Here is a 23442-nt window from a genome sequence, read left to right as displayed (position 1 = left end):
CAACAACGCACGCACGCACGCACGCACGCACACATGCACACACGCACGCACGCACGCACGAACGTGTACCTGCACAGCACGCAGGCACTACGCACGCACGCATGCACGCAGTGTGAACGTGCACACGCACGCAGCACGTACGCACGCACGCACGCACACACCCACGCAGGCACGCACGTGTACGTTCACCTGCACGCACGCATGTACGCACGTGTAAGTGCACACGCACGCACGCACGCACGCACCACAGCACGTAGTACGTAGACACGCACACACGCACGCACGCACGTGTACTTGCACACGCACGCACGCACGCACGCACGCACGCACGTCTACGTGCACACGCACACACGCACGCATGCACGCACGTTTACATACACACGCACGCACGCATGAATGCACGCAGGTGTACGTGCACACGCACGCACGCACGGCTACGGCACATGCATGTACGACTTATCACCGGCGATTTAATCGCCTAGTGTGTCCACTCGACTCGCGCGATGAAATGGGCGATGAAATCGCCCTGAAATCGCCTAGGTGTCCACTCAATCGCCGCGTTTCATCGCATAGATCAACAAACGTGTTTGATATTATCGGGCGATTTTGTCGCCCGATTTGTCGGCCTAGTGTGTCCGGGCCGGCGATAAATCGACCGATTTACAATTCATCAGCAATCAGAGTTGTTAAATGATACTGACGTAATAGCGATGTTTCATGTTAGTATGTCATCGAATAGCGCTGCACGCACGCACGCACGCACACACTCATGCACGCACGTGTACGTGCACACGCACGCACGCATGCCCGCACGTGTACGCTGCACACGCACGAACGTGTACGTGCACACGCACGCGACACGTCTACGTGCACATGCATGCACGCACGTGTACCTGCACACACACGCACGTACGCACGCACGCACGCACACATGCACACACGCACGCACGCACGCACGAACGTGTACCTGCACACGCACGCAGCACGTACGCACGCACGCATGCACGCAGGTGAACGTGCACGACGCACGCACGCACGCAGCACGCACGTGTACGTACACACGCACGCAGCGTGTACGTACACACGCACGCACGTGGTACGTACACACGCACGCACGCACGTGTACTTGCACACGCACGCACGCACGCACGTGGTACGTACACACGCACGCAACGCACGTGTATTGCACACGCACGCACGCGCACGTGCACACGCACACATGTACGCACGCACGCACGTATACGTGCACACGCCCCCACGCACGGCACGCACGCATGCACGTACGTTTACATACACACGCACGCACGCATGAATGCACGCAGGTTACGTGCGCACTCACGCACGCACGTCTACGTGCACATGCATGCACGACTTATTCACCGGCGATTTAATGGCCCGATTTAATCCCTAGTGTGTCCACTCGACCGCGCGATAGAAGCGGCGATTTTGTCGCCCGATTTTATCGCCCGATTTATCGCCTAGTGCAGTTGTGGGCAAACTTTTCAAAGCGAGGGCTGCATCAGTGGCCATGAAAAGTCAAAGGCCACACTTTTTAAATCGGGCGGTGTGCTCTAAGTAATACGTGCGTTTCGCCTCAAGGGTGCCATCTCTGGACCATAATTAGCTGAAATGGCATTGCAGAGCGAACCAGAGACAATAGAACACTAATCTGTATGACACTGAAAAAGTCAGCCTCGGTCCAATCACAAACATGTTGACTTCACAAAAATTTATTGATTTAAAAAAAAAAAATATTATTTTAAAATTTTTATTTTTTTATTTGCTGGCAGTTCTGCGGCTGCACAGAACCCCGTAGAGGGCCGCAGTTTGCCACCCCTGGCCTAGTGTGTCCGGCCCTTTAAGATCAGCGTGAGAGCGTGAGATGTGGTCAAAATGCGTGAGTCTCACGGTGAATGCGTGAGAGTTGCAGCCCTGTCATAGTCATAACAAAAGTGATTCACACAAAGTGCTGCTCCGAAAAAGAAGAACTCCCAAATTTTTGAAATGACAGACTAACTCGTGGATTGCAGTAGAAAAGGTTGATAATTTTAGAATATTAGGTTCTCTTTTCTTTCGGGATAAATAATGAATGCACACTGTCCCTTGATTAATAATGATATATTGATTATGAGAGAGATGCGGAAAAAGCATGAGATACACGTGTATATACGTGGTATCACGATGTTCCATGCCTGGTATATCCTACTATATGAAGTCACAAGTAATAAAATAACAGAGATAACACGATACTTACAACGGAAAACGCATATTCAGTTCGATAGTGAGATCTTTACTTTTGTAAAATTTACAGTCGATTTGAAGTGAAACTATAACCATAGAATGGCCTCCGCACCTATTAGAGATCAATGCAACTTGTTTTCTAGCGAGACATTGTGCTGAGCTGGCGACTGGATAGACAGGGCCTCACATCTTCGGCACAGTATAATTATACAACTACTCAACTAGTAAACAGAATTATACCTGTGTAATTATCTGGAACTAGATTTAATAAGCTACATATGCACTCGTTGGTATATGTTGATAAAACATTAATTAAATTTTTATTTCTACGACTATATCTTGAAGAGCATTTGTATGCAGGCCCGTAGCCAGGGGGGGGGGGGGTTCGGCGGGGTTCGAACGAACCCCCTCCCGCAGCTCCCCCAAGCAAAATTTTTTTTTTAATTGCAGAATTTCACTCAGGTCGCTCCATTTTAGTGTAATAATTGCAAAATCTCCATCGTGCGGGAGGGTGAACAGTGAACACCCCCCTCCCACCCTCCCCCGCCTGGTCGCTTCGCGCCCGAGCAGGGGCGTGTACAGGGGGGGTCCAGGGAGTCTGGACCCCCCCCCTTGCTCGCGCAGAAAACGCATCTGAGGGTGTAATTTAAAAAAATTCTGGGGAGGGCCCAGACCCCCTCTTCGCGTGTTCGCAACTTGGGTTACGGTTAGACCCCCCTGGTAAAATCCTGTACACGCCCTGCCGACGCAATTGTCACATTGAAAAACGAACCCCCCAATAGTAAAGCTGGCTACGCGGGCCTGCAGGTACACGTGCGTGCATGCGTGCGTGTGCACGTACACGTGCGTGCATGAGTGTGTGCGTGCGTGTGCACGTACACATGCGTGCGTGCATGCGTGCATCGCTATTACATGACATGACATACTAAACATGAAACATCGCTATTACGTCAGTATCATTGAACAACTCTGATTGGCTGATGAATTGTACAATCGGGCGATTTTATCGCCGGCCCCGGACACACTAGGCGATGAAATCGGGCGACAAAATCGCCCGATAATATCAAAACGTTTTGATCTATGCGATGAAATCGGCGGCGATTGAGTAGACATACTAGGCGATTTCACGGCGATTTCGTCGCCCGATTTAATCGCCTAGTGTGTCCGGTCCTTTACAATATCTCACGCACAGCAAAAAAAAATGCTGAGATATCTCACGCATGAATATCCCTTCAAGAATAAAACGCTGAAATATCTCATGCACAGCAAAAAAAAATCTGAAAACAGTCACTAGTATGCACCAAATTGCACAAATTGAAGTTATAAAATGGAAAAGCTTCCTACCGTGAGAGGGGGGAAACCCCCCTCTCACGCCCCCCTCGGTCACTTCGCTCCCTCGCATCTCACTCTCACCTATCACCCAATGTTGGCAGCCCTGCTATGACTGAGGTTATGTCTCTGGATTTTCAAACAGCAAACTATCAACCAATTTCGCTGGCATCAAACAACCAATGCTCAGTCCTGTCTCGATTCACGCCTGATATAATCTATTATTATTTACTCCTGCAAATATCCCTGGCTTTGGTCGTGACCGAGCGATCGCACTGAGCATGCGCAGATGCACGGAAACGGTGCGAGGTACCAATTTGAACGGTAAAACTACGCTGGAATTTGGAACCTATTCAGAACCTAGCTCTTGGACCTATTTATAGACTGGTTATCGTGCTAACAGCGATGTACTGCGTATGCGCTCGGCCATAAGTTGTGCACGTACGTTCCCATGACGGCCACAGGCACTTGAAGCGTTTCAATAAAATATAATGCTAACTAAACACGAAATCTATTTACTACCAAATTCATAATGTTTCTATACTCTCTTTCACCTATTATTGCCGACAGTTTCCTGTAAATTCCGTCCAAATCCTACGTGCAATTCCATATACGCTGCCAGCGCCAATAATTAATTGCCCTCGCGGCTCCACTGTTGCACGCTTACACTAATTAATATATATATATATATGAAGAGCTAATAAATATTATTAGCTCTTGATATATATATATATATATATACTGCTGCTGCAGTATTCAACATGAGATGAGAATTATTTTGTTATTCACATATCTTTGCATTTCTTATGTAAGTTTAATTACCTGTAGTGTTTGCATTCAATATTTCAAAAAATTGTATATTTTAGTAAACACATATACATGCGGACCATGTGACGGGAACAGGATTGCTGGAGAAGACTTTTCCGCAGTGCAGAAGTGTTCTGTCGGAGCTCAGTGGTGGTAAAGCAGACATTTACGTTAAACACAGAGACAAGGTGTCGGTTGGAGGGCTCAATCTAGAAGTCAGAGCCACTCCTGGACACACAAATGGTATGAGCACGCACATGCTTTTTTCCTCTTTTCGCATCTGTTACAACTGTTTCATCACATAGCGAAGTGAAGTCTAAGGTATGATTTCTTAATGTTCTAACAGTGTAAAACCTGCAGTGTCTTGTATTTATAGGGTGCCTTACATATGTGCTGCATCTGCATCAGTATATGATGGCTTTCACTGGGGATGCATTGCTTGTGCGAGGTTGTGGTCGGTCAGACTTTCAGCAAGGTAAGCTGTTTTTTTACATTTCTACCATGTTCTTCATTTATTTATGGGTTTCATGCTCTGCATTGTCTCTATGGTTGCCCTATACAAGTTTACAGAGATTACTATAAAGAGTCTGCATTACCATCAGTCTGCACAGTCACTCACCTTTGCTTTTCCTTCCAGCATTTTATTTGGTATTTGAGCAATTCTATATCTTTAATATTTTGATATAAAAAAAGAAAAAGTGGTAGCAGTAAAGGTCAGTTGACTTGTTTTGCTTTTCACCTAGTAAGTAAGTATTTGTAATGTTCAGGTAACCCCAGAACACTCTACAATTCAGTACATCAGCAGATATTCAGTCTGCCCAATGAGTATCTTCTATATCCTGCTCATGACTACACAGGTATGTAGAGATATAAACCAACTGCGATAATTACACGTATGGCTCTGTATGTCTGTGTGTCTGTGTGCATGTGCCTGTGTGCCTATGTGCATCATTTAGCATTTATTCATACTAAGTTTCACTACATGACAATATACTCTAAATCACAATAAACGAATGTTTGATATAATAGACTAGTGGAGTTCAACAGGGATATATATATACACGTAATACCACACAAGGGAACTAGATCAAATGCATAGATTAGTAGCTTGCTATGTTGAACTACAAGGGATTGGGCACAAATGTAGGTGAAGCAGATAACAAACGACAACGTTTTCAATTGATTTGCAAGCTTTGTTGGCAGTAACATTGTGATGGCGCTGGATAAGTTGTGAGGCATTGTGCTTATGATGGCACGTGTTCATTGAATGCGTTTTCAGGTCAAACAGTAACCTCCGTAGAAAAAGAACGTACACATAATAAAAGGTTGACAAAGACGGTTGAGCAGTTCGAGCAGATAATGGCAAACCTAGGGCTGCCATACCCTGCGCAGATAGGTAGGTGACCGTAGGTCGCATGGGACCAGTTAAGGGCCGGACACACTAGGCGATTTTATCGGGCGACTCAGTCGGGCGACTCAATCGCCGGTGAAAATCGCCTAATGTGTCCAGTCAGTCGCTGCCGATTTAGTCGCCCGATTCAATCGCATCGATCAAAACGTTTTGATATTATCGGGCGATTATTTCAGTCGCGCGACTAAATCGCGTGATGTGTCCACTCGACTCCTATCGCGCGATATTATCGGGCAATAAAGTCGCCCGATTAGATCGCATTAAAATCTCCTAGTGTGTCCGGCCCTTTACACTAATGGCTAAGTCTTTAGATGTGTGACGTCTGAGTTTTAAAAGTTTTCACATAGAGCCACTGAGGTATTCTTACATCTGTTTAATCGACAGGGAATAAGAGGTGCTCTGAACTCTTGTTTTAAGGGGACTAAGCCTGTTGTCTCTCATATATATCTGGTCAGCCTCATCTGCCTAGGTTTATTCAGCTACTATTCTCTTATTTTAAACAAAACGAATACTCGCATATCTTCCATCATTGAGGTTTGCTCCTCTTCAGTAAACCTATTGACGATCCTGTGATATAGACTGGTTTTATAACATGAGGTGGTTTATGTATTTCAGATCGTGCATTACCACTAAACCTGGTGTGTGGCCTTCAGGAACTTCTATCGGTGAAAGACCAAACCGAACAGCAGTCAAAAACCTAAGTTGATAGAATGAAGATGTTTAAACCTTTGCGAACCCTTTTCCTGCACTTCTGTTTTTATATGATGGTATATTAATTTATACCTAGTGTGTTTGATTTCTAGCAGTAATACTGCTTATTTATTGAATGCTGTGATTAGCACGTCACGTCTGTTATTTGTCGAAAACATGCATTTTAGACTATCTTGTTGGCAGGAATATCTCACGAACGCAAACGCTTGAGAAAATGCACGTCTGGAAAATAGTTATGAAAACTAAATTTGCAGTAAAAATTTGATGCATCTAGGTAATTGATGAAAGCAATGTTTTAAAACGTGCAGTACAGATGGAAGCACGGTACAGTGGTCCTCGTTGTAAATTGTGTTGGGTACAGGTTATTGGATTAATGTTAATATTTTAGGCAGAGCTCAAGAACTAAGTAGGTTTTTTACTATATACGTTGATGGCTGAGTGCACTGAACTACATTTCCAAATATTGTGATATGAATGTAGTGTTTGCAATTATAGCATGCTTTAATGTTTTAGCTATTAACCCATACCTAACCATTGACGCCATACTTAAACCGTGTATTACAAATGTACGTATACTCGTAAAAGCAATAATAAAATGATATATGGAAACAGGTTTATTTTATATTATCATAACTTATGGACATATGAAGGACTTAATTCACTACGCAATACTGTACACTTATAATAATAATAGTAGTAGGTTTGCTCTCTCACTATATATATATATATATAATCAAAGACCGTATACAATTGTACATGGTCCTTTTATTATCTTGCTGACCGGGGGCAGTAGTGGATGATTCGTTCGTTCACCATCATTATTCTAAATGTGGCCACCGTTGATATCTTAAACGTGACTATATATCCATTCATCAATCCATCCATCCATCCAATTTATGACCATCCATTCATCCATCTATCCATCCATCTGTCTTGTATATGCGATGTGAAGTGGACAGGTGCATCTACTATCGCTGCATTCTGCGATGTTTCTTCTCGAGTATCCTGTCTTCGGCCTGCTTGCGGTGCTGCATGTTACGGAGCGTGTTCAGCCGCGAGTAGAAGATGACGGTTGCGACGATGAGGATTACGATGACGCTGCCGGCGCCGGCCGCGGCTCCGTACAGCGCAACACGATCCACGCAGACCCCCGTCACCTCCGCCGGCCAGCGGTTGTGCGCTTTCACTGAAGAAATAGGAGGAGGTTTTCTTGACGGTGTACTCAACGCAAGACGTTTATGTATCGGGTCGCTTGATGCCTTAATGCAATAGTTCTCAACTTTTTTTTGAGTCACGCACCCCTACCCCTTTGAGAATCTGGTGAAAGCTACGGACCCCTCCCCAGAAAAATGCACATAAGCACATGAACACAGAATTTTTATCCGCCTGGTTCACGGACCCCTGACGCCCATCCACGGACCCCAAAGGAGTCCATGGGCCACAGGTTAAGAACCCCTGCCTTAGTTATATAGCCTGGGTTAGGGATATATATTGAATGAGTAGTTGGTTATATATAGGTTGGATGGATGGGTAGATGGATGGATGGATGGATGCACGCACGAACAAACAGGTTGGCAGACAGAATCTGATTAAGCCGAGAGCTGTCATCGTCCGTGTGTATGTTAATTATCTCATGCAGCAATGAACAGCTTGACAGACATATAAGCCGAGAGCTGTCAGCGTCCGTGTGTATGTCAATTATCTCGTGTAGCAACGAACAGCTAGCTTGTATGCTTACGTTCGGTAATCTCGGCCTCTTCCTCTCCCGGCATGACGATGGTTATGCCACGCGACACCTCCCTCTCGTCCTCCACTATTCCCGTCAAGTTCGCAGCCGAGTCGTCGCTATGGTTACCGAACAATACCGTACCGTTCCAGAACTCCGGTAGACCGTGGTGAAGGTCCTCAACGTTCCGCTTGCGCCTGGAAGAGCGAGGGGTAGTATGTAATGACATGCGAACCGGCTGAGCATAAATGACACCAACAAGCTTGCATACGTGAAGAGTGTAGGGGCCTACAGCATCAACATGCTTATACGTTTGATCATAGAAATATTCAAAAGAACTATAAATAAAAATTTAGACGCACAAACTCGCGTAAAGAGAATATATACAAATACGTTCTTCCGTGTCGAAATCCGACATTTGATAACGTACATGCAGATTAGCAATTTGTATTCGACAATCGGCAACTAGTTATAATGGCATGAAATTTAATTGTTTGCTTTTAAATTAAAAGTCAGTTCCTGTTCCGTTCACCTGTAGAGTATGTCGGCGTATCCACCTGAATCGCTGCCGTATCCGTAGCGGTCGTCCTCACCGTACCCACCACCGCCTCCTCCTCCGTATACATCATTTCCGTAGCCATCATTGCGGCGGTCAGAGCCGTAACCACTGCCGCCGTATTTGTCTCTACATGAATGCTGCAGAGATCGTGAGTGTTTTATCATTGTAAATACACGCACGCACACACGCACACACGCACACACGCAAACACACAGAGAGACGCACACAAACACACACGCACACGCACGCACGCACGCACGCACACACACAGACTCACATAGAGACGCACACAAACACACACACACACGCACGCACGCACGCACGCACGCACGCACGCACACACACACTGTGTTTTGAAGTACTTTATTCTATTTCAACTGGGAGGAATTCTTGCCCATATTGGATAAAAGGCAGTCCTGCAGTCACAAAATAGGGTTCCTAACCCACGGGACAACCTCCCTTATGCAGGGCTGTAGCCTGTGAGGGGGCAAGGAGGCAGCTGCCCTCCCTAGATTTTGGAGCAAAATTAAGAAATAAGCTTAGCTAATAATCGTAAATGACCCTAACGTTATTTTTTTGGTCATTTATCCGTGAAAGCCTTGTCTCAGACTCACCCCTACCACACTATACGGACGTCTATCAAGAGCTGCGCCCGTCGCTCATCATTGCCCCCCCCCCACCTAGGAATTTGAATAGCTTACGGCCCTGCTTTGGATCCACGCTCAGACTAGACTTACCACATCACATTGCTGATGACAAATTCTCACTGAACATTGGAAGTACACGTTGTTGTTGTCGGGAAACTTGAAAGCCTGTAATTGCGGAGTAAATGATAACCTAATTATTATGTGTATCGACATAGCGGACACAGCCAATTGCAAGCGGCATGAATTTTAGAAATACGAGTCGGTGCACATCTGACAAAATTGAACATGTCATAAAAGATATTGACTGATGTTAAAATTGCATGTTACATGAAAATACTTGACATATTAAGGAATAAGTTCAGCGAAATTCCTATATCTAACAAAAATAAATAATAAGAAATAGATCTCTTATGGCGATGTATAGGTACATGCGCATTCCTAACCCTACCTAACCTAGACACTAACCTACTTCAGGACCCCCTTACCCCTATACTACCTCGTGATCTCTATTACACCTGACCTTGAAGTATGCATAGTAGGCGCTCTTCCCGTAGCCAGGCTGGTCTGTGTCCTTCTGTACAGCTCCGATAATCTTTTGCGCAGCCGGACACCTGTACGAAACAGAGTAGCATGCATGCATATACTTATGTTTTCCTTCATCAATATCACAAGTATAATGCAGAGATATGCCTGCGTGCGCGGGCAGGCGTGTGTAGGTCTACGTGTGCGCATAATGTGCGTGTATGTGTGTGTGTGTGTGCGTGCGTGCGTGCGTGCGTGCGTGCGTGCGTGCGTGCGTGCGTGCATGCGTGCGTGCGTGGGTGCGTGCATGCGTGCGTGCGTGCGTTAAAGGTTATGTGTCACCACGGTTATGGCAAACTTACCCGTTGTTATCAATAAGTAGAATCTTATGTCTATTCTTTCCGTCGTGTGCATAACAGTTCACCACTTTTATGTCGTAGTACGCTGTAATACGAGAATAAAGTCACTCATTCTATGTGCAATACCGTAAACCCAATATAAAAGGGGCAGCGAGTAAATTGTATATGAATAGATCTCAATTTGTTATTTCGTTCGCGCTGGCAATAATCGTTGTGTTAACACGAAGTGAACCCTATCTCTGCCGTTCCTTCCTCTCTCTCTCTCTCTCTCTCTCTCTCTCTCTCTCTCTCTCTCTCTCTCTCTCTCTCTCTCTCTCTCTCTCTCTCTCTCTCTCTCTTTCTCTCTGCCTCTCTCTCTCTCTCTCTCTCTCTCTCTCTCTCTCTCTCTCTTTCTCTCTGCCTCTGTCCGTTTCTCTCTCTCTCTATCTCTCACACTCCATCCACATCTCTCTCCCACACGCTCCCTCGTTCGTTCGCTTTCACTTCCCCCATTCTATCGCTACCTATGTTATTGCTTCCGTCTTTCTTTCCTGCATGCTTTACTTACACGTATCATGAGCTATGATGAGCAGAGCAGCGCGTTCTCCTACATAAAGACTAGTAGTCGGCGGTCCGTACATATCCTTGCCACCAACAACAGACAGGTAAACATCCGGGATCTTCGCTTTGTATGTCGGCACAACCGTCGCGTGAACGTCCCTGTTCAAACATTAATTGTTAGAAGAAATTATAATTAATTATTAATCACCCAAATGCTACCTGTTCAAGCTACCCCAAATGCTACCAATGCTACCCCGTGCCAACTCCCTCGTACACTTACGGAACTTCGAGGCCGAACTTGAGCACTTTCTCCGGCAGCTTGTCGTTGTCGCACTTGACGGAGAAGACCTTGTCCCATTCCTCGAGCACGCCCGTGTACGTCTGGAACATGACGATGATGGTCGTCGAGTAGGAGACTCCGTAGCCGTGGTAGTCATCGCCTCGTGACGACGCTCCGAAGTCATGCTGGATCAACGACGTAAGATGTATACAGTTAGTCACCTCGCGTGCATGCAACCTGCTACTCCACGCACACATGTGTGGCTCTCATGCGGCTCTCATGTGTGCCTATCGTGCGGCTCTCATGTGTGGCTCTCGTGCGACTATAGCCTTCGCTGCTCTATTGTTGTTGTTGTTGTTGTTGTTGTTGTTGTTGTTGTTGTTGTTGTTGTTGTTGTTGTTGTTGTTTTAGTATTGTTGTGGTATGTTTGTTGTTGTTGTTGTCGTTGTTGTTGTTGATGTTGGTTTAGTATTGTTGTGGTATATTTGTTGTTTTTGTTGTTGTTGTTGTTGTCGGTGTTGTTCTCGGTGTTGTTGTTGTTGTTGATGTTGTTTTAGTATTGTAGTGGTATATTTGATGTTGTTGTTGTTAGTGATGATGATGTTGTTGTTGGTGTTATCGTCGTCATGGGGCGATATGTTGTCGTAATTTTTCTTTTTTTCTGTTGTTCGTTCGTTGTTTTTTCGAGCAGATATATTGAGATGAAGAACCATATCCCTATTATCTACTCCTGATATATATATAGGAGCTATATATGATATATGAGCTATATATAGGAGCTATACATGAGCTATATATATGAGCTATATATAGGAGTTATATATGAGCTATATATAGGCGCTATAAATGAGCTATATATAGGAGCTAGGAGAAGCCCATAGGGGCATTTATAGTGCATGAGTGCTTACCGTTATCTCTTCCATGCCACAGCCGTCTAGCGGTAGCACGAGCGTGACGTAATCAGCACCTGTGCCGTAAGCCGAGCAGTGCGGGATGTCGTAGTAACCCTTAGCGTAGACCTTTCCGTCAAAGACGCCGTCGAACGTAATCGTGATGTGCATCGACTTGGTATAGTCTCCGTGTTTGCACTCTACGTTAATACCTAGATGCATGCACGGACGCGGGCAGACAGTGAATGACCCGCAGATACGGAATTTACAGGGGACTGTCTAGAGCATGCAGGGGTTCTTAACCTGTGGTCCATGGTCCCCGTTAATGTGATGGGCTTCAAGGGGTCCGTGAACCAGGCGCATGCAAAATTTTGTGTTCATGTGCATTTTTCTGGGGAGGGGTCCGTAGCTTTCATCAGATTCTCAAAGGAGTGCATGACACAAAAAGGTTAAGAACTGCTGGTCAGGAATGATCACCTGAAGAGGTGAAAGTTATCACGCCTCATGCCGAATGTAGCTTCTACCACCATGGATTTATACAAAGAAGGGGTGTTGAACACGCGACATCAGTGATTAACCTCGCAATAAGCGACTACAACTGAGTGAGTGGAAACTTCCTTAATGATTTCTCCCAATGACTGATCTTAATTTTTTATCTGATCTTATAAACGTGCTTTTTAAACATACGAGCTCACAGGCAGACTATAGCATCAACGAGAATTTCCGCTAACTAAGTAGCGGGTATATAGTTCAGGTAATACGCTATACGTACGTCGGGATATACAACAGAGTGTTGACTCTACCTACCAAACTAATATTAAAACTAAACTCTATAACAGAATTATGGCTTCATTTGTCAAAACCAGTGGCATCGGCCTGTGTCGTTAGAGAAGCCGTATTTTCTCATACAGGCACGCACGCACGCACGCACGCACACAAACACACACGCACGCACGCACACGCACGCACGCACGCACGCACACGCACGCACGCACGCGCGCGCACACACGCACACACACACACCCGCGGACACACTACCTGTGACCTTTCCGACGTGGTTGCCTGTATAGTCTACGTAGCCCCGCGACGAGCCGCCCTTGTACGGGTCAGTGTAGCCGCTGCCTCCCCGCCGGTCTTCACGGTAACCATCGCGTCCTCGTCCGGAACTGCCGCCTATGTCGTAACTGTCGCCATACTGGGGGGAGTCCCTACCTGTGTGTTGAAGTTATATCAAGCTTTAGCGTACTGCTGTGCAGTCCTAGTAGCAGTGTACTGCTGTGCAGTCCTAGTAGCAGTGTACTGCTAGTTAGTGTACTGCTAGTTAGTGTACTGCTAGTTAGTGTACTGCTACTGGGACGATATATAGGGATGACGACGTCGACGATAATGATGACGATGGCGATTACGATGATGATGTCGACAATGTAACAATTAATAACGTCAACGACGACGAAAATGATGATGACGATGCCTTCGACGACGCCGCCTCCACCATCACCACCATCACCACCACATCAGCACCTGCACCAACAGCCACCACCACACGCACACCCTTGTCACCACTCATAGTACGACCACCGCGACATTGCGATTAGAATGGAGGTAGCTCAGGTTCTAGACCACCTAGAATCTTGATTCCGGTGGCTAATCCTACATTTTCAAAGATGAGGAATGCAGTGGTACTATTTACAGCACGCTAGCAACTACCTAAACTACATATATCTGGCATTCAAGAAACTAAATAATAGCAAAAACATCAACATATTTTAGAATGAAGGCATGGCAAACATGACAAATACGTACCAGGATAGACGCTGCCTTGATGCACGTTATTTCGGGGCCCGTCATACGCGTAGCCATCTAACGGATCTTTCCCATCCTCGTCAGGATTATGACCGCCTAATATCGTTTCGAATCCATTATCGCGGTCTCCCGGCGGGCCTCCGTAAAATGGTGGTCTTTCCCCTTCCGGCGGATAGCGCGCTCTATCGTCAGGTCTCCCTGCAGGCTCACGGTGGCTCCCTCTCTCGTCTCCGGGATGTTGCTCCCGATCCCGCCGGTCGTTGACGGTGATGCCCTTGCCCGAATACCGAGTCCTGTCGTCCGGACGTTGGCCGCCTTGTCCGTATGGTTTACCACGATATGTTTCTTCGTCTATCGGATAGGGTCCCTCTCGCGGGCCTCCACCCACAGGCTGTTCCTTATCCCGGAAATATGGACGTTGTTCTGGCAGCCCGCCTTGAAAGTGGGGACCCCTCTCATCTCCAGGAGGTGGGCCACCCGAGAAATGCCGTTCACCCACTGGGTATGGGCCCTCTCTATTTGAGTGTGGCCCTTCTCTGGCTAGGAATGGTTCTTCCCTTCCTGGGTAAGGCTCCTCTCTCCCAGGGAATGGCCCTTCCCCACCCTGATATGGCCTTTTCCCACCTGGATATGGTTCTTCCCCACCCGGATATGGCCCGTCCCTACCTGGATATGGCCCTTCCCCACCCGGATATGGCCCGTCCTTACCTGGGTATGGCCCTTCCCCACCCAGATATGGCCCGTCCCGTCCTGGGAATGGCCCCTCCCGCCCTGGGAATGGCCCCTCCCGCCCTGGGTATGGTTCTTCCCTTCCCGGAAACGGTCTTTCCCCACCTGGATACGGTCTTTCCCCACCTGGATACGGTCTTTCCATACCAGGATATGGCCCGTCTCTACCTGGGAATGGGCCTTCTCGTCCCGGAAATGGCCCCTCCCTCCCTGAATATGGCTCATCCCTTCCCAAGAATGGCCTTTCCCCACCTGGATAGGGCCCTTCCTCCTCGCCCTGATATGGTCTTTCCCCACCTGGGTAGGGCCCCTCTCTGCCACGAAAAGGCCGGTCTCTTCCTGGGTAGGGCACGTCTCTTCCTGGGTACAGTCCCTCTTCAAAGTAACCACGCGGATCACTATCGGCAACATTGGAATTTTTTCTCGAGACCTTGGCCTCGCCTGGCTGCGCCTCGTCCGAGTCTTCCCTCTCTATGTTCTCGGGGCGTGCTCCTCTGCTGTCTGCCTGGTTGGACCGGATTCCGGTTTTTGACATCTTTGTGCGGAACCCCGCGCCTCTGGATTCTTCCCTGGAGGAACCCTGTCTCGAAGCAGGTGGCGATTTCTCCCGGGAGCCACTACTGGTGTCGCCTGGGCGCGGGTTTGTTATGATCGATACCGGACCGAGGTTATCCTTGTCGTTGATGTTAAAATAGCTCCCGTAGAATACATCGCTGGCGCCATCTGACGGGCCCCTGTGCGTCGGTTTCCTGCCTCGATTCGCGAAAGGAGGGCCGTTTCTACGTGGAGAGTTGCTGTCTGTACGTGATGAGTGGGGATTGCTCTCCGCTGGCATACCTCCGTACGACCCGCTGTACATGCCGCGTGTGTGCGACCCGCCGGCATTCTGCCGGTGTTCGTTCGTGCCATTCTGCTTGCCTATTTTGTTCTGTCCATTCTCGACGAAAGTAACGATGCCCAGTCGCGGGTTGGCATCGTAAGGGTCGACGGGTGGCGTGCTGGCCGTACCGCCGCCGTCCTTGCCGCCCTGCTCCCGCGGCGGCACGCTGAGATGGAACACGCGGCGGTCGTCATCGTTAAAGTCAATATCTGTGGGCGGTGGCGGCGCGTCTGATTGGACTACGTGATGAATGGACCCCTGCCAGCAACGACAAGAGTTAGTCTAAATTAGATAAAATATAATGATAATAATAATGCTATGAAGATTAGTAAGTGCACATGTAAGTAACTGGAAGCGTTGATGTCATACCGTCAGGATGAATATTATCAGGTGTGAATAGATTATTAGTCTAGGTCTAGTCTAGGTTTAGACTCTAGGACTTGACTCTAGGACTAGACTCTAGGTCTAGTCTATATAGTCTATTATGATTCTCTCCTGATATTATATACATAATAAAATAATAAACAAAGGTAACATAATAAAGCTGATAAACAGGAGTAGCATAACAATGATTATTATGTTGATCCTTATATTGTGAATTTGTGATATATACATATTTTCTCATAACATATCTAATATCTGTTTTACGGCTTGGCGGATCTCATCGGATTAGACTGATGAATATTGTATGTTATTTTCCGGGACCTGAACGAGTCTGGTCATGGCTGAACATCACTACAAGCTAACGCGATCTGACTGACATTTCATCAGCCTGCAAGACGCACGGTGGGAAGAAATCAGATAAAACGCGGATATATATCCAGTCTGGCAGATCCAGATTTTATTTTCAGTGCTTATACTCGTGTTTTACCTTTGCACTAAATCTGTTCTCGCTCACAGGGATCGTGACGCAAACAATCTGAAAGATATAAAATTACAGACAACGCACATTCTCGTATATCTCCCCGAATGAATGAAGAGTCCCAATTTATTATGCATTATTAAACTTTCTCCCCCAAACCTACTTTTTATATATCTTAATAATATCAAGAGTACATAATAGAGATCTCTATTATACATCTATGATACATCTACTCTATGATAGATCTCTATTATGTACTCTTGATAATATTGTATTTATATCGCGAGGGTAGCTTTCAAGTATAAGTGACGTATGGTAATGTTATGTTTACCACGTGCAGAAATAATCCACATATTATGAGCGTTCCCTTGTTCCTGGCAGCCATTGTTGCCTAAAATCAAAATAGAAATCAGGCCTATATAGGACATGACAGTAATAAAACGAAATGAACGAGTTATAAAACGTTAATAGTACGCGTTTTTAGTTGCGTTTTAGTGTGCGTGTACGTGTGCGTGCGTGCGTGTATGTGCGTGTATGTACATTCGATGCATTTTAACGATTTTAACACGACCGTAACAGATGCGTATTTAGTTCATACATTACAATACGTCATTAAACAATTAAATAATTTTGTTCGTTTCTTCACATATGGAACGTTGTACGATATGGAGATAATGCACCGTTGCGGTAGACAGCACAGGGACGAAAGAACTGGTAATAGTTATTAATAGCGCACAAGATTCGCGTAATCTTAAAAATACTAATTATCTTCCTTCTTTCGTCTTTCTGTTTTCTTTTCTTCTTCTCCGGTCACTTCCTTCGTCGCAATTATGCATTCTCATTATTGTCAGAGTATTTGGTTCACACCTACAGCTCGTCGTCATCACACTGATCGTGTTATTATAATTGTTGTTCGTTTCCGGGAATGGAGGAAGCGACCGTTCAGCGTTAGTCAATGAGATCTGGGGCAATGTGCAACACGCGTCGCGGTGCGCGGGGCGGGGACCACGCACGTCAGGTACTGCTGCTGCTGCTGCTGCTGCTGCTGCTGCTGCTGCTGCTGCTGCTGCTGCTATAGCTACTGTTATCGCTCCGTATACGCGGATTAGTCCCGACCGGATTGTGTTATGACAAGCAGTTTAATTGTGTCGGTCTCGCACGGGGAATCCCAGTTGAGCTTTTGAACTACTACACGAGACGGTCAGTTTTATAGGGCACCCTTTGTGTTACCCGGGCTGTAATGTTGCGATTACTCGTGCGCTATATGTATAAAAAACGGGGTCAATGCAGCCACTATACGATATTATGGTCACTATATTTGGAGGCTTCCTGTAGACAGGGTTTCTCTCCGTGTACGACTGCCCGAGTTAGAGCGAACAAAGACGCCCGTGCAGTAGGAAATCAGTTGATAGGATTTTGTTGTGATGATGAGAATAATATACTGTGTTATCAACGATTTTCGGAGGGGGATTGTCGCCCACCATAGGCTACTAACCCAATAACGGCTTTACAGTCATGCTACACTTTATGTTATGTTACTGTGTTTTATTTACAAATTATTTTTGTTACATTTGCATGTAGATAATTGCATGGGTCAACCGTAATTTATTATTTTCGTTTCCACGGTTCGTCAAAATTTAAAAGTCAAAATGTATTTTACTCCTTTCTCAGTTTGTACCGGGTAGTACTTATGGAAGTGACCCACTCAGTGCGCGCATTATCAATTATCATTAGTAATACTAGGCATGATCGCTTGTTTATAAATGTAAATTTTTATAAAGTGATACTGTGATAGCATATCTCCGAATGTTACAATGTATTACAATTTATATATAGTTATTGCGGTAATACATCCGCCTATTGCGTACATCCGCGTATTGTGTTACCGCGGCCGTGGAACGAAAGCCAGCTAAGCATTGAATATTTCATACTGCGGGTTGAAAACCATAATTACACGTACCGGTAGTATTTGTGCTTAAACATGAGTAATGTCAGCATGTGCATATCTTTGTTACGCTTATAATTGTTTAATTTCTATAGCTATAACACATGTCTATTTTGAGAGCTTATTTCTTCTAAAATTGCGCGATAAACCTAAAACCAAAAGCTACACCGTTGGAGTATCTTTAAAACTTAACGGTTTAACGGCAAACTTTTAATTGTGGTGCACTATATTAACTGTATTTATAAATAATACAAGCGTGTAACAATACACCAGAACATCAAGAATGCACCAATGTATCGCAATACAATATACTTACTGAAATATACAATTAAATAAGTAAATATATAGGCCACTATATTTGACTCGATATCTGCGATTGCCTCATGTTTCTACTGACTATTTGTCCTTATAAAATATCATATTTATCTGTTATTTATTCTTCCAATTAGTGTGTTTAGCGAAATGTTTAGTTCTTTTAACTTTAGTGCATGTAGACGATTATATATGAAACATATAAAAAAACAAGGTTAGAGAGAAACATGTGAATTCTAACAGTATTCGTATCCATTCCCATAAACCTATGAATTCTAACAGATATTGTGTCAAACAATAACTGCCTGATCGGTCTATCTGTCAGAGCAGAATAATCTCACATCCTTCCATATTGTTCCTAGGTTCCTCAAATTAGACCAGTTTTTTAATAAAACAGTTTTTGAATATAATTTTCAAGTCATAAAACCTATTATATCCCATTTAGGGCTTGATATTTTAACAATATGCTCCTCATGACATCGCCCTCGTATTTCTAATATCATGAAGCCGTAGCCATCACATATGATCACACGGCACACACTCGCGTCTATTGGAACATTCCGCTTAGAATTCTACATAGAATTAATTCAAACAACCTTTCTAATAGAGTTTCGCTACCTACTGGGGCAAACAAAAAATATCTGTTATTTAGACAATAAACTTGGACGATGTAAATAAATGCTATATGCTTACCTCACTAAAGATTCTCCGGTTATATAAAACAATGTCCGTCGGTATCTACGAACACACGCGTCTTCAGTTGCTTCGAAATCCTCGGCGTTAATCAAACATATCTTTTATACAGCTCACTGAAATAAGACCGCAAGCGATACGACTTAGTTAAGACCCACGATTCGATGCGCGTAGATTAGTACGAGTATTGGACGTCTGATGGCGCTCGCATCGCTCATGCTGTCGGGTCAGTGTTGCTGTTTGCGTGGTCGCTACTGCGTGCTGTCGGGGCGGTGACGGCAGTATTTACGTGCGCTCCCGACACGCACCGTATCCGTAGCGCTTAGTCGGCCCGTGACAAACACCACCACGCCCCCTACCACGCGTCATTGGCCGCCGTCGCCTGCGTTCACACCTGTAACGTCCATGTGGCGGTCCATACACACACTGGCGGCGCCGAGAGATCAGCATCCTCATCATTATCATAGCAATAACTGAATGACTTCCTCCGTAAAAGCATGATTTGACCGAGTTCGGCGGGTGGTGGCCTTTTTAGTAGGACGGTGTATTTCATGCAATCAATACGGCAATCGTTTTTTTTTTACTGAGCGCCCATAAATTTAGTGCAAGCAGGCCAGGAGTGTGGTCATACGGTTCCGCCTCGTGTCCAGTGAGGCAGAGGTCCGTTCTCTGAGCGATCCTAGTTGCCTAAAAACTCTGCACACGCACGCACGCACACACGCACGCACGCATGCACGCACGCATGCACGCACGCACGCACACATGCATACGCACACACGCACGCACGCACATGCACACACGCACGCACGCACACGCACACAAATGTACGCGTATTATAGGCGCATATACGTATATACGTAAATCATGGATGAATACGATTTTATTATAACGACGGCCAGCTACCTGGTGTTAGCCCACAGTATAAATCCTTCAAAACATGCATACATGGATGTTGTGGGCGATACTAAGTGTTAAACACCTTCTCATCTCTCACACATGCGATAAAAAGAAATAATCAGAAAGCGACATGACTCTTTCGGCCCACTACTAACATATCATTTATAACTGGCGAGTCAAAGGTATAGGAAGTGTATATGAACTCCGCGAAAGCACGCAGCGAATTTAATACAGGTTAAACACCAGTTATTTACAGCTGGCGCCGACAGACGGATGGCGGAGATGGGCGGGATGATGAGAGGAGTAACGGCGAGCAGGCGGAACGTAATGGAAAGTCAGCACTGCTGTCTGTATAACGATGAGTATATGTACATCGACACTGACCTTACCTCCGTAACAGCTCATCTCACGCGAACCCTGACATTACGTATAGAACGCGGATATTGCCAGACAACACGATTGTCCTAGGCCAATACTCCTCACTGACATCATTGTAACCGTACTGTCATTGAAGCAGATGCTGCCGCTCACGTCTATCTAATGACAACCTCCCAGTGGGGAGGCGCACTCCATATATATTGCATGGTAGGTATGTGCCGCAGGAGAGACCCCCCTTTTTCACCCTAAACTTCCGTTCCAGTGCATCGCGTTTTTAAGAATATCTCGTTTCAGAGCATCACAAGTTTACATTTTCGAACATTCGTAGAGCATCCCACATTCAACAAACGTTAGTTCCAGAGACCCCCATTTTCAGGTCTGAGTTAGTTCCAGAGCCCCCTCATTTTTGACTTCGCAGTGGCACACACCTACCATAATGTGGGGTGAGTGCCCCCCCCCCCCGGGACAACCTTCGCATCTATATACGTTTGAACAATAGTAGAGTATAGCTTAGGTTAGCCTCAACACGATTTTTCTTTGAACATCAGTACATAATTAGAAGAATATACTCTTGAACTCTTACTCTTACTCTCTACACTCGATAGGGAATAGTGAAGACAAAAACATTTTAGTTGCGTTGTCTAAAAAGCCTGCGCGTACCAACCTGGACAGGGGACTATATAGGCGACAAGAATCTTACTACGATTTACAATTAGCGTGCAAGAATTAACAACAAAGTTTAAATGCGTGTGCTTACAATATTGGTTTTGAACGTGTATACAACAAATCGCAATCGCTATAAGCGTGAATCTACAGCTAATCGTAAATATATAAAAAACAAGGTTTTCATTCATGCTTTCCCCACGCGCGCCAAGTGATATATCTGGACAGATAATCATGTGCAGGCATTAAACTCTATCCCTCACTATATCTCTACGTGTTCGAACCGTAGAGGCTACAGTCGTAAACAGTATAGTACGCACGGCTGCCTCTCTATACTAGGCTATCTCCACGCGTTATTAAGTTAGCAACAATAACTGCGTTTAGTTTCGGTTCAACACAATGAGAGCGCGTATTGATCAGCGGCTAGCTACTCTCGTGTAATACCGGTCAATCGCGGCAAAGCGAGTCGGTCAAGCAATCATCACGCCACCTCGCGGCGTACGATAGCACTCACTTCTAATATAAATGCATGCGTATTACTGACGTGATAATCTACTGACCAACCCGCAAGCGATAGCAACACGAACGCGGGTGTGATGCGTGCGTGCGTGCGTGTCCTAAAAGTCCGAGCATTTCCGATTATTATTCAGTTGTGCTTATTTATCTCATCAGTAGAGTAACACGCTTTCCTGAACTCTCAACCTCTCCCCGACATGAAAACGGAATCGACGACCGACGTGTCGTTTAAGATTTGTTGGACAGCTAGCATGCAATTTTGACCACACTTCTGCGTGGTATCGCCAAGTGTGTGAACCGGACTGACCCGTATATGTAGAATGACCATCCGGCACAAAAGTCGGGGTAATAATTTATTTTATTGTAACTTATGAAGATGATTTGTATGGGATTTGTTTGCCAACGTTTGTTGAGTCTATGCGTGCGTGCATTCGTGTGTGCGTGCGTGCATGCGTGTGTGCGTGCGTGCGTGCTAACGTGCCGACAGTCGTTTCTGACAATGCCTAAAACTTTCACTGGGCTCCGAGCAAATTGCTGTGACATTTCATCTGTAGCATGATGTGGGCTAATAACTTAGTGTATTAACTAACCTGTGGGTTAATAATCGTAATCATAAAGACTTTTAAGGCAACGGAAATCACTGAACGGTGCTGAAACCCATTCTCTTTAATACAATCACTTATATGCCTCTATATCTACGAACTTGTCACGCCAGCAGAAAGAACATATTATTATATCTACTTTTTCATGTTGATAGATTTGTTTCGGTCCAGTGCGCACGTCCAGCGACGATTCAAAAATGACCCGTTTTACATTTCGGTGCTTCCACGAGGTTTCGCATGGTACATCAAAGACATTAATGTGGCATGGTACATCAAATACATTAATGTGGCATGGTACATCAAAGACATTAATGTGGCATGGTACATCAAATACATTAATGTGGCATGGTACATCAAAGGCATTAAGGCAAAGGCGTGAAGTTACGCAGTTACGCAGCTCGGTCGGAGTCACCAGTACGATCACAACACGAGAATATCGAGGCGTATCGCTCTACCGTTCGTAGACGCAAGAGCACTCACATCTCATTTATATCTGTTCTTGGTATACGTTTTTATTTTGTTGTGATATGTTTCGCGGTCGAATTAACCCGTTAGTGCGATTGTTGTAGAGTATCCATAGAATTAATATAGGTACAGAGCGTCAAGTGACAAGTGACACTCAAAAAATAGGAAAATAGAAATTTCAGATGTGAAAAAATAGGAGAAAAATAGGAATTTTAGTGAGAAAATATATGTTAAGTAAGAATATTTGTTGCATTAGCTGGCCTCCCTACACCCCTACAGCTATCCCGATCCACCACAAATGGTTTTATTAATATACATATTTGGAGTTACATCACATGCGAACAATATTTTAAGGTTTTAATGAGAAATGCATGTTAAAATTGAGCAGTTTATACATGCATAAGCACCCACAAAATAGTTGTGATAATAATTAAAAATAAAAACTAAACATGCACATGATATAAGATTAATCAGAAATTGTGCAATAAATTTTTACTACAAAGCACAAATATGTTAAATAGGTATATGTGTTCAATAGATGGCCTGATGAAATAAAATCTGTGATAGTAAAGAGTATATTACGTTAATTTAAAGTAAGGGGTGGGGCTCTGGGGGTTCCTTTTTGAAAATTGGGTCACCTGAAATGTAAATTCCTGCATTCTGAGAAGGATACAT

The 23442-nt window shown here is 45.2% G+C and overlaps 2 protein-coding genes across 3 annotated transcripts in view; one reads left to right on the top strand and one right to left on the bottom strand.

Annotated features, from left to right (window-relative positions):
- Positions 1 to 7108, top strand: part of LOC106812946 (persulfide dioxygenase ETHE1, mitochondrial-like) — a 43445-nt gene extending 36337 nt beyond the window's left edge. Inside the window, exons 6-8 of one of the 2 annotated variants that reach the window (XM_014816958.1) lie at positions 5145 to 5234; positions 5657 to 5773; positions 6404 to 7108. In XM_014816958.1, coding sequence (XP_014672444.1) covers positions 5145 to 5234; positions 5657 to 5773; positions 6404 to 6489 — 293 coding nt within the window. In that variant the 3' untranslated portion in view covers positions 6490 to 7108. Of the gene's footprint in view, positions 1 to 4436; positions 4621 to 4753; positions 4853 to 5144; positions 5237 to 5656; positions 5774 to 6403 lie in introns of those variants that run through there. The other variant, XM_014816957.1, reaches the window with a different exon arrangement.
- Positions 7099 to 14391, bottom strand: LOC106812945 (cuticlin-1-like). Its single transcript, XM_014816956.1, has 11 exons — positions 13826 to 14391; positions 13061 to 13234; positions 12041 to 12234; positions 11133 to 11317; positions 10860 to 11011; positions 10316 to 10397; positions 9952 to 10042; positions 9522 to 9596; positions 8758 to 8921; positions 8238 to 8422; positions 7099 to 7685 (listed from the first exon to the last, which is right to left on the bottom strand). The coding sequence occupies exons 3-11, from the start codon at positions 12191 to 12193 to the stop codon at positions 7468 to 7470; spliced, it is 1305 nt and encodes a 434-aa protein (XP_014672442.1). The 5' UTR covers positions 12194 to 12234; positions 13061 to 13234; positions 13826 to 14391; the 3' UTR covers positions 7099 to 7467.
- Between the last annotated feature and the right edge of the window lie 9051 nt (positions 14392 to 23442).

This window comes from Priapulus caudatus, unplaced genomic scaffold, assembly GCF_000485595.1.
Source record: "Priapulus caudatus unplaced genomic scaffold, Priapulus_caudatus-5.0.1 Scaffold704, whole genome shotgun sequence".
In the NCBI taxonomy this organism is placed as follows: domain Eukaryota; kingdom Metazoa; phylum Priapulida; class Priapulimorpha; order Priapulimorphida; family Priapulidae; genus Priapulus; species Priapulus caudatus.
The sequence above is the reverse complement of the archived record's forward strand: the minus strand, read 5'-3'. Positions and strand labels throughout refer to the sequence as shown.